Raw genomic sequence first — 14,704 nt, forward strand, 5'->3', positions numbered from 1 at the left:
CGCGGCGGGGTGGCGCGGCGGGGTGGCGCGGTGCTGCTGCAACCGGCGCGGCCAGCCTTCGTGCCGCCGCGTATATGTCCTCAATACCAACACCGGAACCAGCAATGTCAGTCGGCTAACAGGGTATCTGCTACATCACACGACCGGGCCCCCCAATGTCAAAGCCGTATCTACATCACGCGAAAACAAGCCGCGGCATCCTTCGCGCGCTGCTGCTGGGCTCCGCTCGCAGCCAGGGACAGCCCGGTAGCCCTCCCCGTCCTCCCCCACGCCCTCCCTCGAACACTGACTCCGCGGTGAGGACATGACAGGTGCTTCCCCTTCAGCCCCCCGGTCAGGCGATGCTGACGCTGACAGCCGCACTGCATACGCTTTTAGGTTGTGCATTGCAGACTAAATGGCAGCAGAGGACACTTATTAATAGTGCACTCCTGGCGTGGATCCGAGTGGGGATGGGGGGAACAATTCAGGACGGTGGCGTCATTCGATTCTGGACAAAGCCAGGGCAAAAAGCACCACTTTTAGCCTGGCCTGAGAAGTAGGCAAACAGCACTACTTTCAACAGCTATACACGCTTTTTGTTTTCTACCACTTGGTTGTCCTCACCGACTAGCTTGGATACACTATTTGGCAAACACCCGGGCTCTGAATAAAGAACCATCCCCCACCCTGCCTCCTCCAATCAAAAAATATTCAATAAAAATCTTGTACCCTTTACACACATGAATGGAACGCGGGAAGCGCGGCTGTCATCCGGCCGGCTGTCCTTATCTACCATCGGCTGCAACCCGCGCCCCGCCCCCGCCACTCCCGGCGGGCCCCGGGTGCCACGCGAGGCCTCCAGGACGCCGCCATGGCGATGCCCAATGGAGCGACGCCACACGTTAGGCCCCGGATCAGGTATTTAAGCGCTGCCCGGCGACCGGTGCCACCGATTGTCGAGTTACCCGTCAGACTGAGTCGTTGTCCGGCCGCGTCGCGCCGTGCACGTCGAGAACCCTTTTCTGTGATACTCACCTCTTCCCTCGTGCTACCAGCGCCATGCAGGGATACACCGTCCTGGCGGCCGCGGCCCTCATCGCCATGGCCTCGTTGGCCCAGGTACTGCTGCCTACAGCTGGGCTGAACACGCTTCACACCACTAGGACACGGCGAAAGTCTTTTGATACTGCCAGTACAAGACGTTCTGTAACAAGTGCAAAGACAACTTTACCATAAGTTACCTAAATTTCCACTTTACGACGAATGGCGAAAATTTTTGATCGATGTCGTAATCTTGCGTCGAGCAGGACAGTCGATAAATAGTTTTGCAAAAAAAAACAACATGAAATTTTACGCCACTTTCTGCTATACTTTCGTAATTTTACGACGCGGAAATTATAAAACCTTTTCCTGTTATCTCTGGTAAGATTGTTCCAAGTGGCTGAGCATGTAGCACTAGTTTTTAACGAGAGGGAGTGCAGACAAACTAACCTCACTTCGCGTCTCAATATATTTATCCATGCCCAGGAAGAGTTTCTTTTGGGGGGATCGATGACTCAAACAAGATTTTTCAATTTTCAGACAGATTAAGAGTGAAGGCCCTATTTTATGTCAAGTATAACTTACCAGTGAAGAGAAATGTTTCGTTTTCATCTTGTAATAGACGAAGGTCAGGCTTGATGTCCGCGTCCACGTCCACTTTCTTCTGACTCCGACCACCCCATAGATGGCAGCACCCGAAAGGCACCAGATCGAAAATTTTACTGCACTCCTCGCTGCACTCCCTTCACTACACGAAACAAAATAGTTTTAGCATTTGAAAATGATACGTGGAATACGTCAAATATGTCGACAAACTGGTTTTGCCAAACAACAAAATTTTAACACATAAGACTTACTTCAAATAAAACGTCACTTATATTGGCTGCAATTTCAACATTTCCGCAAAAGGCCAGCACTCCTGGGAACTTGCCCCGATGTGCGGGCCCTCCAGGGTGCGGGGGCGGGGGCGTGGCCGCGGGGCGGCGGCCCCCCAGCCGCCAGGCCAGCCTGCCTAGTTTCCACCGACCGTTACGCCCTTTTTCACGAGACTTGGGGAACAACTTCCATGAACGTGTCACTTCGCGAGACGCAGGGTCTGCTTGGCCCGGTGCGCCCGCGCCACGCCCTTAGCCGCTCCGGCCCGGAGTGCGAAAAGGGGAAAGGTTTGCCTCTCTGACGTGTCGAGCCCCTTGATGGATTGACCTCCCCCTTTTCGAGAAGAGTATAAGTTTGCTCTTTGACGGTAACTTTGATCACAATAACCTCTCCTTAACTCGTGTGCACAGGCGGACAAGAAAAAGGAGCTGATGCCTCGATACCTCAAATACACTCTTGAGTGCGCCAAGGAGCTCAACGCCGAAGTGGGTACGTTTACGTTTTGAGGTTTCAACCTTTTGAAGCCCATACACGTTCATCTCTTTAAACGGTTTTTCACTTGTTCGGTCGTTTGAGAACTATAACTTACGTCTTTGTGACTCTCAGGTGTTTGCAAAGAAATGATGAAAGAGGGCAACGACAACTCAGCTGATAAGTACCAGCCCTGCAAGGTTAGCAAATAATTCATAGTACTTAATCCGACAAATGGGGTATTTTCTCTGTATTGCTTTTTTCCCCTTGCTACGTTTTACCGGTTTCCTCTTTTTTTTCAGTGCGTGATCGCCTGCGTCGCGAAGAAGGCCAAAGTTGTAAGTAACGATAGCTGGTTCGCCGAGACCCGGCCCGGCCCCATGGATTCCACTCAGCTCACCCCTTCACTTCACGTACCCCCAACCCCTCCCGCGCGCGCTCCAGAGCCCGCTTTGAGGCAGACCTAGCTCGTGCCAGACCATCGCACTCCCTTCAACTCTTCTGCTCTCCTCTCCTCTCGGTTTCCTTGGCAGACCATCTTACGCTGGTTTCCTGGCTAACGGCCCCCTCATATCAGCGGACCACGTGTCCAAATCACCCGGATCGCCCCCCCCCCTCCCTCCCCTCGACACACACACACTTTCTCCAGAGCGTCTCAGGGTTCTAACGGAGCCCCGTTGGCAGCACAGCGCCCGACGCTTAGGCCACCCAACCGCCTTCCCTTCCCGCCGTGTGTCATGCATTCGCTCCACCCCCTTCTCACCCTCTCTCTCACCTCGTTGTGTGGCGTTTCCGTTTCAGATGACCGACGCCGGCGAGGCGAACGTGGAAGCCTTCACCGCGGCCGTCGATGAGTTCGAAATCAAGGAGTGGTCCGACGAGTGGCAGCGGGTCAAGCCGCTGTGCGAGCCCGAGGGTGAGTGCGCGATCAATTTGAGATTAGTGACTACAGCCCTCTGGGCGGGCGTGTACGCTGCTTTCGAGTAGCTTGACTGCGTTTCGATGTGCAGTCCCTCACTCTTCGTTTGTCTCTCGCACTAGCTCCACCCCCTCCCTCTCACAAATGCCCCAAGCCACACTGGCTGCCACCCTTTGATTTATTCTCAGCCATCGCTGGTCCCGATCTCTTTCACTAACGACCCTCCAAGGACCTCCTCTTTTGCCATATCGCTACCACCCACCTCCACCTCTCATAATTGCGTCGTGATGAATCTGAAGTCGTTCACCTGCATCGACGAGAGCTTTCGGTCCCAATCCAGCCTCGCTCGGGCCCCTCCGGTTCCGCCCGAGGTGACAGACCTCACTGGTCGATCTCCGACTTTGGCGCGAACTGGCCCGCCGCCCGCCCCATCCGCCCGGACAGACACGGACTTAAAGTCAACAAACCTCGCGGCGTGCTTTAGTTAGCAGGACTCCGCCCGACCAAATCCGCTTTACGTGGAGCCCCAAGCCCCGGCCCGGGGGACGGGGGCGGGGGCGGCAGCCGGGGCCTGGCTGGCGTGGAGGTGGCGGAGGAAGTGGGTGTCGAAAAAAGGGTCAGCAGCTGAAACCCGCGTTTGGCTGGGCCTCTTGCGGGCTCCAGGGTGGAGGCCCGCGGGGCGGGGCCGGACGAGGGGAGGGAAAACTGCCAAAGCGCTTATGCAGATTCCTCTTTCCTCGAGTCGTCCATTTCCCACCATGGCGCCGCTTGAATGACGGCGCTGCTGCCGCACAATCAAACGCTCATGAGCTTCTCTGCTTGCAGTCAAGGGCAAGAAGGACTGCGTCCTCGGCTACGACTTCTTCACTTGCGGCTACGACAAGTCCGAGATCGTGAGTACCGAGCGGGAAGGAAAGAGGAGCGATGACCTCTATCCACGGCGGGCGGGCGGGACAGTCGGTGTCAACAACGGCTTTTGCTGTTCCAGTTCCGCGACGTCATAAAGAAGTTCATGGGCGCGATGGACAAGAGCTAAGCGACACGAGACTGCACACACCGAGCTGAGAAGGGGCGACGATTGCGGGACGACGAGAACGACGGGGGCCATAACCAAAACCTAACAATTGACTTGTAATTTATTCCTTACACTACTGTAATAATAATAATAAGACCGTTAGCTTCTTGAACTTCCTTGTGTGTGTGTCACCTATGATCTGTTAAGTCAGTTGCGCGAAACCCCGACAAACTGGCTGGCTCGGCCTGGCCCCTCCCAAACAGGGGAACGTGCTAGGAGTAAAAACAGACCCGCCGGCCCAGCGCGGCCTGGCATCGCGGTTGCGTGGCGTGTGGCGTGGAGTGGCGTGGCAGGGTGACCTCGTGGACCCCCGCGCATCGCTTCGCGCGCGCTTTGGCTCAGGTGTCTCCACGGAAATAATTTTGTCGCAGAACGAGATCTGTGGCAAACGGAAAACTTACAGAAGCTTACCGATAAAGAAAAACACACAGCGATCATAAAAAATAATTTAATTCAATTTTACAATCGACGTGATGGCGGGCTGTTAATCTTGTTAATATAGGACATACCAACGGTACGCTGTCGAAAGAAAGAAAAAAATCTTATATTTAGACCTTGGTTTAGTCGAATAAGGTGGTGAAGTCGACTAAATCGGAACTGCACATGTAAGAAAAATGAAAAGTGTGGCCTTCATTGTAAGTTGCAAGCACACCTGCAATATTGTCCAGGGCTAGTCTCCAGCGGTATTTTGTAGTACACGGAAGGAAATGTTGAGTCGACGTGGACAATATACAAACAAATCGATGAACACATTGAAACAGGCTGGGCGCTGGGAGAGAGTTCAGGACCTACACGGTAGGAAGGCGTCTCTATCCGCCGCTGTATCGGGGTAGACGACCGCCGTGCAGCCGGGGTCCAATCTCGACGTGTTAACAGCCTCAGTGCGCTCGCGGCATCGCCAGCCCGGTACGAGCGCGCAGCCGTAGAGGAACACTCCAGTTTTTTTCATCGTCACTCTCATAAGTAAAACACCGCCGCCGGTGGGTCCGGCGGAAAGCGGCGTGAGGTGAGGCGGGCGGGGCGGCCCCGCTCGTGGTCATCGGCGTAGTCGCGCGGGGGGGCGGGGGCAGCAAGCGCGGCGCGCGCCTCTCACCACAGCCTCATTCTCACGCGGGTGCAGCGGGGCGGGGCGGGCGGGCTCGCCGCTGCCAGCGCTGCATGGCTCCAGGCTCCAGGCTCCTGAAGCAGGCCCAGCGCGGTGGCGCGCGGCGGTGCGACGGGACCGCAGCCCTCCAACTCATTGCACTCCACTGCGGTCGGTGTAAAAGTCTGTCCACTCTCCGCTCAGAACACCGCGACTGGCAGGAACACGAGGAAGAAGGCGTTCAGCGGCACCCACGGGCTGACCAGGATGCGACGCCGGTCGGCGAGGCCGGGTGCGGGCTCGGCGTCCGCGCTGTGTCCCGGCCCCGGGGGGCGGGGCTGGAGGCCGGCGGCGTCCTGGAGGCCGGGGTCGGGGCCGGGGCCCGGGGGCGCCGCCCTGTCCTAGCCGCCCTGCGGCGCGCTGATCTGGCACACGCAGCAGTGCGGGAACCAGAAGTTGTCGGTGTACAGGCGGTCGCCGCCGCCGCCCAGGGCCACGAGGCGCTTCTGGACGAACTGCTGCTCGCAGCGGGACGTGTAGCCGTTGGGCAGCGAGCACAGCCCGTTGCACTCGCTGGACCTGCAACAGAGCGACAGGGAAGCTCAGGTACGCCGCGCCGCACTGCCACGCCTCACTGGCGATCGCTAACAACTTTCCAGACAAAGGCTTTCGTTGGTCGTGCGCAGGGGCTGCAGGAGGGGACCGAAATGCGAGGCGAGGGTGGGTCGGGTTGGTCGGGGCTGCGGTGCCTGCCGGACAGGACAAGCCCCCCGCCCCCGAGCATCGGTACGGTGAGTTTGCTCCCCTCTCACCCTGTCAGTAAATGGGGGCCAATGTGAGTGGGTGGGTTGTGAGTCCGAGATGAGAGTGCAGTGCCGAGGGTCGGTCGGGTCGGGCCACCGCCGCTCACTGTACTGCCTGGACGAGGTTTAACGAACAGTGTTTCACACGCCCGGCTCCGCCATTTGTTGGTCTCGACTCGAGGCCGGCCGTACGCCCGGCCAGGCGCCAGTCACAACGGTCGACGTTAACCCTATCCGACATGGAGGCCGAAGGTGAAACCGCCCAATAAAGGGCACTTGGGCTGGCTGATCTCAAGATGTGTTTCGGAAAGGGAAGATAGATCTTTGCCGCTGCTCATAGCCGTTAAAGTTCTTTCTGAACTGCCCAGAGCACCGCATTACACTAAGCAATTATTTGGATCCAGTCTAGAAGGTTCCTCCCGGACTCTTCTGTCTCGAACGCAAATTCTATGAAGAATGCGCCATGAATTCTCGAATCTATTTGTGTTCCGAGTGACGACCAACGGATTACCTCGAGAGGCTTGAGGTGCCTCTCTCGAGTCTTTCTGCTTCCTCCTAAGGCTGGCTGATTTTCGACGTGAATGAAGAAACCATAAAAAGTCAAAACAAAACGCGTGAGAAAGGCAGTTCTTGAAATAAACGAGCGAAGTATTTTGGCGGGACCCGAGGAAACAAGGACTTTGCTCTTCCTTCTATTTCTGAAGATTACATTAATCCGAACATCCGCTAGTGAATTTTGACCCAAGTACTTAAACAAAAAGGGGGTACTTCGCTTAAACTCCACCCTAAAACAGAAGAGGCGGGGGCGAGAGGAGCCAGCTGCATGCCGTGTTGCTGAGTAGGTTTCGTTCCCACGTACATCGCATCGCGTCCACGCCGCTCACGCCACGTGCCAACTGAGCGGCCTTCAGTCCTTCGCCTCGCCGGCCCAGCGCGGCCCCGCCTCGCCCGCCGTGGTGCCGCGAGGGTTGCGACCGGACATGCCAGCCTATATCGGTTGGACAATAGGCGTGAGATTGATAGCGTGCTCGAAGAAGCGTGGCGGGGCGGGACGGTACGGGATGCAGCTTCGCCAATCGTACCCTCTCTCTCTGGTCGGTCACCTTCGCCGGGCGCCCGGCGCCCTTCCGTACTTACACGCAGGTCTCCGCGCGCACAAACTGAGTGTAGCGCTGCTGTCGGTCGGCCGGCTGGTCCGGCACGTTGGCGACGAACATCCAGTTGCCCTGCGTGTTGAGGGCGGCCTGCGGCGCCACGAAGCTGGACGATGTGGGGCAAAGCGTGGTCGCGCCCGAGCCCGAGGCTTGCCTCTTGGTTCGGCGCCTCGTCGCGTCCCGCCGGAACCTGCGGGAGCATCATTGTAAACGTTCACATTTTGATCCCGAGGCCGCATTCGGCGATGCAGAGCGTCCGCGATTTGTTGTTGGTGTTCCAGTTAAAATTGTTACCAATTGGTCAGCTGCTCAATCCGTAAAATGTTATTTAGAACTACTGGGGGATGAAGAGAGTAAAGATACAGACGTAGATTAATGGATTAATGAAAGCTGCAGCTGTAGCCGAACCATGATGACAGTTTGGATAGCAGCAACTGATCGTTCTACCGGTGCCAAAAGCGCCTCTGAGCCACTCAGCGGAATACAGATCGTTTCATGGAGAATCCACGAGGCCGAATAGGATATCCATGTCATCGATGACAAGACTATCTGACTATAGCGAATAATGAACAATTCCATTCGGCGAAAGAAACCATAACCGTGACAGTGAAAATGATTGGATGGACGGCAGCTAAAGCGAGCCCGCGATGCGGCAAGCGGCAAGGCCGTCGACACGAAACGCCAATTGTTGATTCAGACACGCTAAATAAATTTACAAAAGGACAAGTTATGGGAACACATTGCTAACAGTAGATTGATTTGGCGGAAAGGGTCGACCTAGCAAAATGTATTCTCAAATTTGTAACAGTATGTTTGTCGTTTTCTGGAATATTGTCCTTCTTCTGATTAAAAAAGCTAAAATGAGCGAAATGCTCCAAAAAAAACACCATGCCATCGTTTACGACGCGTACTCACCTGGCCCACTCGGCCGGGCCGGCAGCGGGACCTGTCGGGTTGATGGAGACTTGCTGCTGGTGGTGGGGCGCGGGGGGCGGTGGGTAGGTGATGGAGGTCTGAGAGACGTCCAGTCGGTACCTCCTGTCGGGGTAGCCAGGGTGCGGGGGCGGCCCGTAGGTCTGGGCCGGCCTGTAGCTGTACCCAGTGCCGTTTCCCTCCAGCAGCGCGTTGTTGGAGGGCCCATACGGGCCGTACGTCACGGGGTACCTGCGACGGAGTGGCGGTTAGCCTACTGTTGCTGTTCTGCAAACTCAAGGCCGCGCCAGGGCACAGGGTCTCGCACAGGACCCAGATTCATGGGGCAAATTACGGGAGCTCAGCGCCTGCGGGACTTAGGGTAGGCCACCCCGCATCACACGTATGCATTGAAGGCAAGACGTTGCCTACCCATCAGGCGCTATATGAGCTTGCAGTGGCTGAGCATAGCAGCAGGCTCGTAACAAGACATGACGTATCTACCTGGTGTATATATTTGAATGTGCCCCAGTCCCAGTGTTGCGGAAGAGCATACTCGCTAGGTCAGCAGGGGCCTGGGTGCCTTGCGGGCGAAGGGAGTAGAGTAGGCAAGCCCGCAACACTGGAGCGATTACAAAGGTGCACCTGGTACTTTGTACACGATCCCGTATCGCGCCGATAAAATATTTAAATATTATTGTACCTATTTGAAATCATAACTTGCACACGTTGGTGTTTAAATTATGCACACTTGTTTTACCAGTGTGGTATACAAAGTGGTACCTGGAGATAAATCGACCTTTTTGCCCCTTTCCGTTTTACAGACCAATAACAAAAAGAAAATGGAGCGGGCCGTTGCCAGCTGCCGTACTCGGATCGTCTCTTTCACCTGCACTGACCTAAAGTTGAACTCCTCCGGGTCTTCGCTCTTGAGCAGCGTGTTGAAGTCGTAGGCCCAGCGGTCGATAAGGTACTGCACCAGGCGCCTGCAATACAGACAGGGTTGTACTTCCGCCCGGCTGAGCCACGGGGCCGCTGAGCCGCCGGGCTGAGCCGCCGGGCTGAGCCGGGGGGGGGGCTTAGCGACGGCTAGACTCGCCCCCCAGACTCGAGCCGATTCCCGGAGCGGCGGCTCGACCTCGAGCGGGGCCGGGAGGCCGCGGGGGCCGGAGCGGAGCTCGGGGCTTCCCTTGATACTCACGCCGGGTAGTGGTCGGCGGTCTCGCAGAAGGTTGCGCCCGGCTTGGCGCAGCGCGGCGTCTTCCCCGGCGGTGCGGGCAGGTAGGGGTATTCGGGCTGGGGCCGCGGGGCCGGCGAGCGCGGGTAGCAGCCCCCGTAGCTGCGGCAGTAGGGCTTGCGGCCCGTCGCGCCCGCCGCGCCCCGGGCCTCCCGCGCGCCGGCCGCCGCCGCCCCCGCCAGCCCCAGCGCCAGCGCTAGCCCCAGCAGCCACTGCAAAACAGAGGACGACGGTTTAATTGCAATAACTCGCGAATAAAACCCAGAGGGGACTTACGCACCAAAGGGAAGGGGGCAGGCCGTGGCCGTGGTGCGTCACGGGCGTCAGGGGGTGCTAGGCTGACGTGTCCCGGAAGTCGCAGGGCGCGCCCAGCCCAGCCCCGACCCGAGGTCCGAGGTGACCGTACCCGGCACGCCCGCCCGCCCGGCCCCGCACATCCCAATGCGACCGAGTCACGGGACCGCAGAAGCCGCGGCGAGGCGACACGGCCCCAAAAATTACGACTGACACATAACTGTGGTTCTTGTGACCTTTTTTGTTCTACCCCTGGCGAGCAGAGAAAGGAAGCGAGAGTGATAGAAGTGGGCGAGGCGAAGAGGGGGGGGGGGTGCGGGGTGCGGAAGAGGACAGGACAGGACGCCGCCGGAGCACTCGCCTCATCACCGAGCCGGCCCCGGCCCCGGCCCCGCCGTTGCGTCACTTGGCACACGTGAGTCCCGAGTCCACTCCCTCAGGGGCGGGCCAAGTGCACTCGGACTTTTAGGACCGTTAGGGCCCTCGACACTCCGCGGTGGGTTTCACTGCGCCGGCGGGTCTGTCCTGCCATCCCAGCGAGCGAGCGCGCAGCGTACAGCCGTCTGCAGTGGTTTGGCATGCAGATGGTTGTGCAGTGTCGCCTGTCAAGGGGCTGTCGCCCGACCCGGCCGCGGTACCTCACTGCAAGTAAGTCCTCCTCCCCCGGACGTGCATGTTGTCACACCACTTTTCCTCACGTATTCCCCTGTTTATAACACAGGCGGCCCGGGGAAGTGACCAGATGGGGGGAGGGGGGGCGGCAATTAAGCCGCGCTTAGCCAGTCTCCTCGTCGTCTTTTTTGGCGAGTGTATTATTAGATTGCATATCGGACCACGTCCATTCATGTGGGACGCGGGGCGACCCCTTGGCTCTCGCATTGTGACCCAGCCGGCTGTCAAAAAGGAATATAATAAACTCGCATGGCACATGGCGTATGCGTCGTTATTTTCGACAGAGATAAAAAACCAAAACAAGAATAATCAACTAACGGGGCTAGCCCTTGCTTCCGCGGTGCGGAGCGGCAGAGCGGCGGGTCATACGGCGGGTCGCGCGCCTGCATCGGCACACGGAGGTACGGAGGTGAGATCTCGGCCCCCAAGCCTAGCGCGGGGCGCGGGGCCCTGAGCCCAAAACCTTTTTGACTGAAGAAACAACAAATGCAAATTATGCAAGAGGCCGATGGCGTGATTGATTGGCTGGGGCGCAAGGATGGTCGCGGCGCAGGTGCGCACCTTCCGGCCGGCCGTGTTGCAACCCGGCTAGACGGAGAGGCGCGGAGGGGCGGCGGGGGGCGGGAGGGGCGCGCAAGGGCCTTCCATCACGATTCAGCACGTGTCACCGGACTGTCACGCGCGCGTCTGGGGGGACGACATCTCACTCGAGGCAAGGGGGACAGAGGGAGAAATGAAGAAAGAGAGAAAGAATGAAAGGGGAAAGGGAAAACAAAGATGGAAATTATTGGTAGTTGACCCGCGCGGCGCGACCGCAAGCGGCCGCCGGCTGCCAGAGCCGCGAGCTGCGTGACTGCGGGTCAGTTAAATAACGGCAAGGCTCTTCTTATACCCGCTGCTGAGGAGCGGCTGAAGAGCTCGGCTGAGGAGCGCGGCTGAAGAGCGCGGCTGAAGAGCGCGGCTGAAGAGCCCCACCCACCCGGCGCCTAGCGTTACGTATTCGCCACCGCCTTCATTACATTAAGGCGGGAAAAAAGTGATAAATATGAAATGGGTCATGGGAATCCTCCCGGAAGTAGGTGAAATGGAGTGGGCCCGGAGCGCGAGAGTGTGTAGAGTAGGGTTTAGAGAACTAGCGAGTAGCGAGTGGTATTCATTCCATCAGAAAAGGGGGCGCCGGCACCACTCATGACAAAAGGACGGCAATTTTCATGCTAGTCCAATAACTTTCTTTTCGTGGGTAAAATGAAGACTGTCCAAATTGCTTCGAGCTTCGATGGTCATAAAGGGGGAGGGGGGAACTTCCGCTACCAAGAAGCTTCTCATTGGCATTTTCGCTCCAGAAGAGAAAAAGGATGTCTTATGTATATGTAGTTTCTGCTAAGCCCCAATTGAGCGGCTGCCATTGATTCTGATATGCTAACCAACTAATAGAGGGCCATTGAGGCCTCTCCATTCAGAATTCAGAATGGACGTCTGCCGAGGTGACGCGAGGGGTGGGGACGTCGAGCGTCAAACGTTCTGTCGCACTCGGCGCTCTGGGCGGGCCACCGTCTTCACATAGCTGCTTGGCGGGATAGCCTACCCAGCGTGTCGCAGGCGCTGTCGCTAGCGTGAAACTATCATTGTGGGGACACCTTTGTGGAAACAGTGGAAGACAGGGAGCTTGTTTATCCAGCGTATACATGGAGAGGGCCAATGGTGCTGGGATCACCGCACATGGAGATACCCCCAGAGTTAACCATGGAGCAGCAGCGCACGCCACCGCCACCCCGTGGCCGCCGGGCCGCCCAAGCCGCCCAGAAGCGCAACGCACGCACGTGTCCCCGCCCTACCGCCCTCGGGCCGGGCCGACCAGCTGTTCGCGACCGCGACCACTCCACTCCGCATGGCGGGCCTAAAGGCGTGCGCTGCGGTGCGCGTCTTCAACATCTTCAAGTCGAGTAGAGGCGAGGCCCCGAGCACCTGCAGCACTTACCGGAGACATGGTGGAGCCGGTGCCGGTCGAGCCTAGCCGAGCCGGTCGCAGTCAGCTGGTGCGCATGGCAGCAGCCCCGGGCAGCACGCTGAGCTCGTGGCGGACGCGGACGGACTCTCCGACCTGCCTGGCGGCCACGGTGGCGGATGCGACACCTTCCCGACGACGTCCTCCTGAGTCTGCGACGTGTCCGCGCTCGTGAACCATCGGGTGCGTCGCGGAGGTGCTCGGTGTGTGTGTGAGCATGCACGGCTGGTGGGCGCGACTGAGCCCCTCCGGCCCGGCCCCGCGGGCCCCTCCGGCTGGCCCGGCCGTCCCGTCTTCTCTCTCACCTCGCCACCGCCACGCGTTTACCCCCGCCGCCAAGCCGCCAAGCCCGCCGCGGCCGCGGAGTCTAGCGGAGCTCACCGTCTCGCCCCGACCCGATGAGAGGCAGCCCGAGGTTCCGACAATCCGAACCTCGCCGGCCTTATTAGTTCACATTATAGGTGGAGAGATTCGATGCGATACTGCATGTTTTCATACGTATTTATTACAACAGCTCAACCCCTACAAGGTTTTCAGTCAAATTCGGATTCAATCAAGAGGCTCCAGTTTCAAATTCATACTAAACGAGAAGAACATTTAGATACATTTCTGGTCCCTGGGTATAACAGTGCAAATCATGCCAAGAACTTTGATGATTGACGCTGTTAAATCCCTCGGCCCAGTCACAAGAGTCTTGTAGGACTCACATTATTCTAAATATACATTGGTGGCATACACACACACGCGGGGTGGGATTCCGCGTTAAAACGACCTAGTTCGAACCTTAAAGCGACGCATCTGCGTTTCTCACAATAATCTGATGCGTTGCTCTTTATTGGCTTGCGCTTGCGACATCAAGAAGTATCTTTTACGATATTGAGCAAATGCTAAAACATTATTAAACCGACAACCGTAAATGGCAATTTTCATTAAAAACAATTTCGTCAGAAAATCTACAGTATTTAAATATACATTTCTAGCTTGAATAGTTCACATAATTTTACTATAGGTACTCTACCGACAGGAAATTGACTAGTGAACATAAACCAGCACTCACAACAACAAAAGTTTAGTTTCCTAAAACACTGACCAGATGGAGTACAGGCATTAAAGGACCTGGACAGTGGCAATGCATCGGGCGAGGCAGGGTTGTGCTCGGAGCTGAGTTGTCCACCCCCAGTTCAGTTATGTTCAGGCGTCACTGAACTCAAACTGCAGCATATCTTGGGCTGTAACATATCGAACGCCGGACGTTGAAGCAAACACCGGAGACAGGGGGGGAGATGGGGGCAGATGACATCAGTGAAAGGCACGAGCTCCGGAAACACTCACGTTCTCCTTTAGGGATGTCAGCGATGCAGTATGGCGCCAGAAGAGGGCCCTTTTCCGAGGTGACCCCCGCCGGCCCAGGGGCCATCACGGGCTGCAGCACCTTGGTGTAGTCCTGCTCGGGACCCGCCGGGGAGCCTCTGGAGGGCTGCGCCTGCGCCAGCTGGGCAGGCTGCGGCACTGCGCATGTACAAATAACAACGCCACCACACGCAAGCGTTAGCCGAGGCGTTAGACCTCAATCGTCACCGAGAATCTCGAGGGAGGCCCTTCAGCCCGGGACAACATAATGCAGTCCACCAAGGCGAAAAAAAAATGCCAAGTGTGGGCCAACAGCGGCCAGGGCAATCAGCATGCAGCGGACGGATCATCGTTACATCCGAAACTGCTTCCTGTGCGGGCGACTCGTCGGCCCTTACACTCACCCACTGGCAGCGAGGCAGCCAAAGCACCGTGCATGTACGTTAGGTTGCCTACCTCAAGGGCGCTCATGCGCGCGGGGCCCTCTCCCCTGGCACTGCGGAAGGTTCGTCAGTAAGGCGCTAGTATGCAACGTGGATGGTCATGCCCAGCACCTCGCGAACAGTGTAATGTGGGCAGCATTTAATCTACGCCCCAAGCATGGAGTTACTGCGGGTAAGAGGGGGAAAGGATGGGCCAACAAATAAAATAATGAAACAAAATATTGAGTGACCAGTACAATACACAACATGTAATTATTTCACCTTAAAATAAGTCTTATTGCATGCAAGAATTATAATTCTCTGGCACTTGCACACAACAAAGAGAGAGGAGCATTATTTATGTACATATTAATCACATTTAGATTTCATTCTTTTCTAATAAATAG

At 57.1% G+C, this 14,704-nt stretch overlaps 3 protein-coding genes and 1 long non-coding RNA gene across 4 annotated transcripts in view; 1 reads left to right on the forward strand and 3 right to left on the reverse strand.

Annotated features, from left to right (window-relative positions):
• Positions 1–903: 903 nt before the first annotated feature.
• Positions 904–1,666, reverse strand: LOC127749337 (uncharacterized). Its single transcript, XR_008011082.1, has 2 exons — positions 1,609–1,666; positions 904–1,186 (listed from the first exon to the last, which is right to left on the reverse strand). It is a non-coding gene; the product is annotated as an uncharacterized LOC127749337 (long non-coding RNA).
• LOC113207922 (uncharacterized) lies at positions 906–4,476 on the forward strand. Its single transcript, XM_026424686.2, has 7 exons — positions 906–1,101; positions 2,310–2,388; positions 2,506–2,570; positions 2,673–2,708; positions 3,172–3,286; positions 4,115–4,182; positions 4,278–4,476. Exons 1-7 carry the CDS (start codon positions 1,042–1,044, stop codon positions 4,323–4,325), a joined length of 471 nt encoding a protein of 156 aa, XP_026280471.1. The 5' UTR covers positions 906–1,041; the 3' UTR covers positions 4,326–4,476.
• Positions 4,477–4,796: 320 nt separating this feature from the next.
• LOC113207854 (protein spaetzle 5) lies at positions 4,797–12,812 on the reverse strand. The gene is made up of 6 exons (XM_052267181.1): positions 12,499–12,812; positions 9,519–9,766; positions 9,217–9,303; positions 8,321–8,569; positions 7,389–7,595; positions 4,797–6,027 (listed from the first exon to the last, which is right to left on the reverse strand). Exons 1-6 carry the CDS (start codon positions 12,505–12,507, stop codon positions 5,850–5,852), a joined length of 978 nt encoding a protein of 325 aa, XP_052123141.1. The 5' UTR covers positions 12,508–12,812; the 3' UTR covers positions 4,797–5,849.
• A 196-nt stretch (positions 12,813–13,008) lies between these two features.
• Positions 13,009–14,704, reverse strand: part of LOC113207915 (segment polarity protein dishevelled homolog DVL-3) — a 12,665-nt gene continuing 10,969 nt past the window's right edge. The window contains exons 14-15 of the mRNA XM_026424674.2: positions 13,858–14,034; positions 13,009–13,754 (exon numbers count right to left, since the gene is read on the reverse strand). Of these exons, the coding sequence (XP_026280459.1) occupies positions 13,717–13,754; positions 13,858–14,034 (215 nt within the window). The 3' untranslated portion in view covers positions 13,009–13,716. The remainder of the gene's footprint in view (positions 13,755–13,857; positions 14,035–14,704) is intronic.

Source organism: Frankliniella occidentalis, unplaced genomic scaffold, assembly GCF_000697945.3.
Source record: "Frankliniella occidentalis isolate FOCC.00 unplaced genomic scaffold, Focc_3.1 Scaffold47, whole genome shotgun sequence".
Classification (NCBI taxonomy): Eukaryota; Metazoa; Arthropoda; class Insecta; order Thysanoptera; family Thripidae; genus Frankliniella; species Frankliniella occidentalis.

Bases quoted from the DNA above. Each gene is read 5' to 3' on its own strand.
- LOC113207854 (XM_052267181.1), bottom strand. The intron at 8,570-9,216 runs GTCAGTGCAGGT...ACTCCGTCGCAG, and splicing joins CCGGAGGAGTTCAACTTTAG to GTACCCCGTGACGTACGGCC. The intron at 6,028-7,388 runs GTAAGTACGGAA...GCTCTGTTGCAG, and splicing joins GTGCGCGCGGAGACCTGCGT to GTCCAGCGAGTGCAACGGGC.
- LOC113207922 (XM_026424686.2), top strand. From the start codon at position 1,042: ATGCAGGGATACACCGTCCTGGCGGCCGCGGCCCTCATCGCCATGGCC. The intron at 2,571-2,672 runs GTTAGCAAATAA...CTTTTTTTTCAG, and splicing joins ATAAGTACCAGCCCTGCAAG to TGCGTGATCGCCTGCGTCGC. The intron at 3,287-4,114 runs GTGAGTGCGCGA...CTCTGCTTGCAG, and splicing joins GCCGCTGTGCGAGCCCGAGG to TCAAGGGCAAGAAGGACTGC.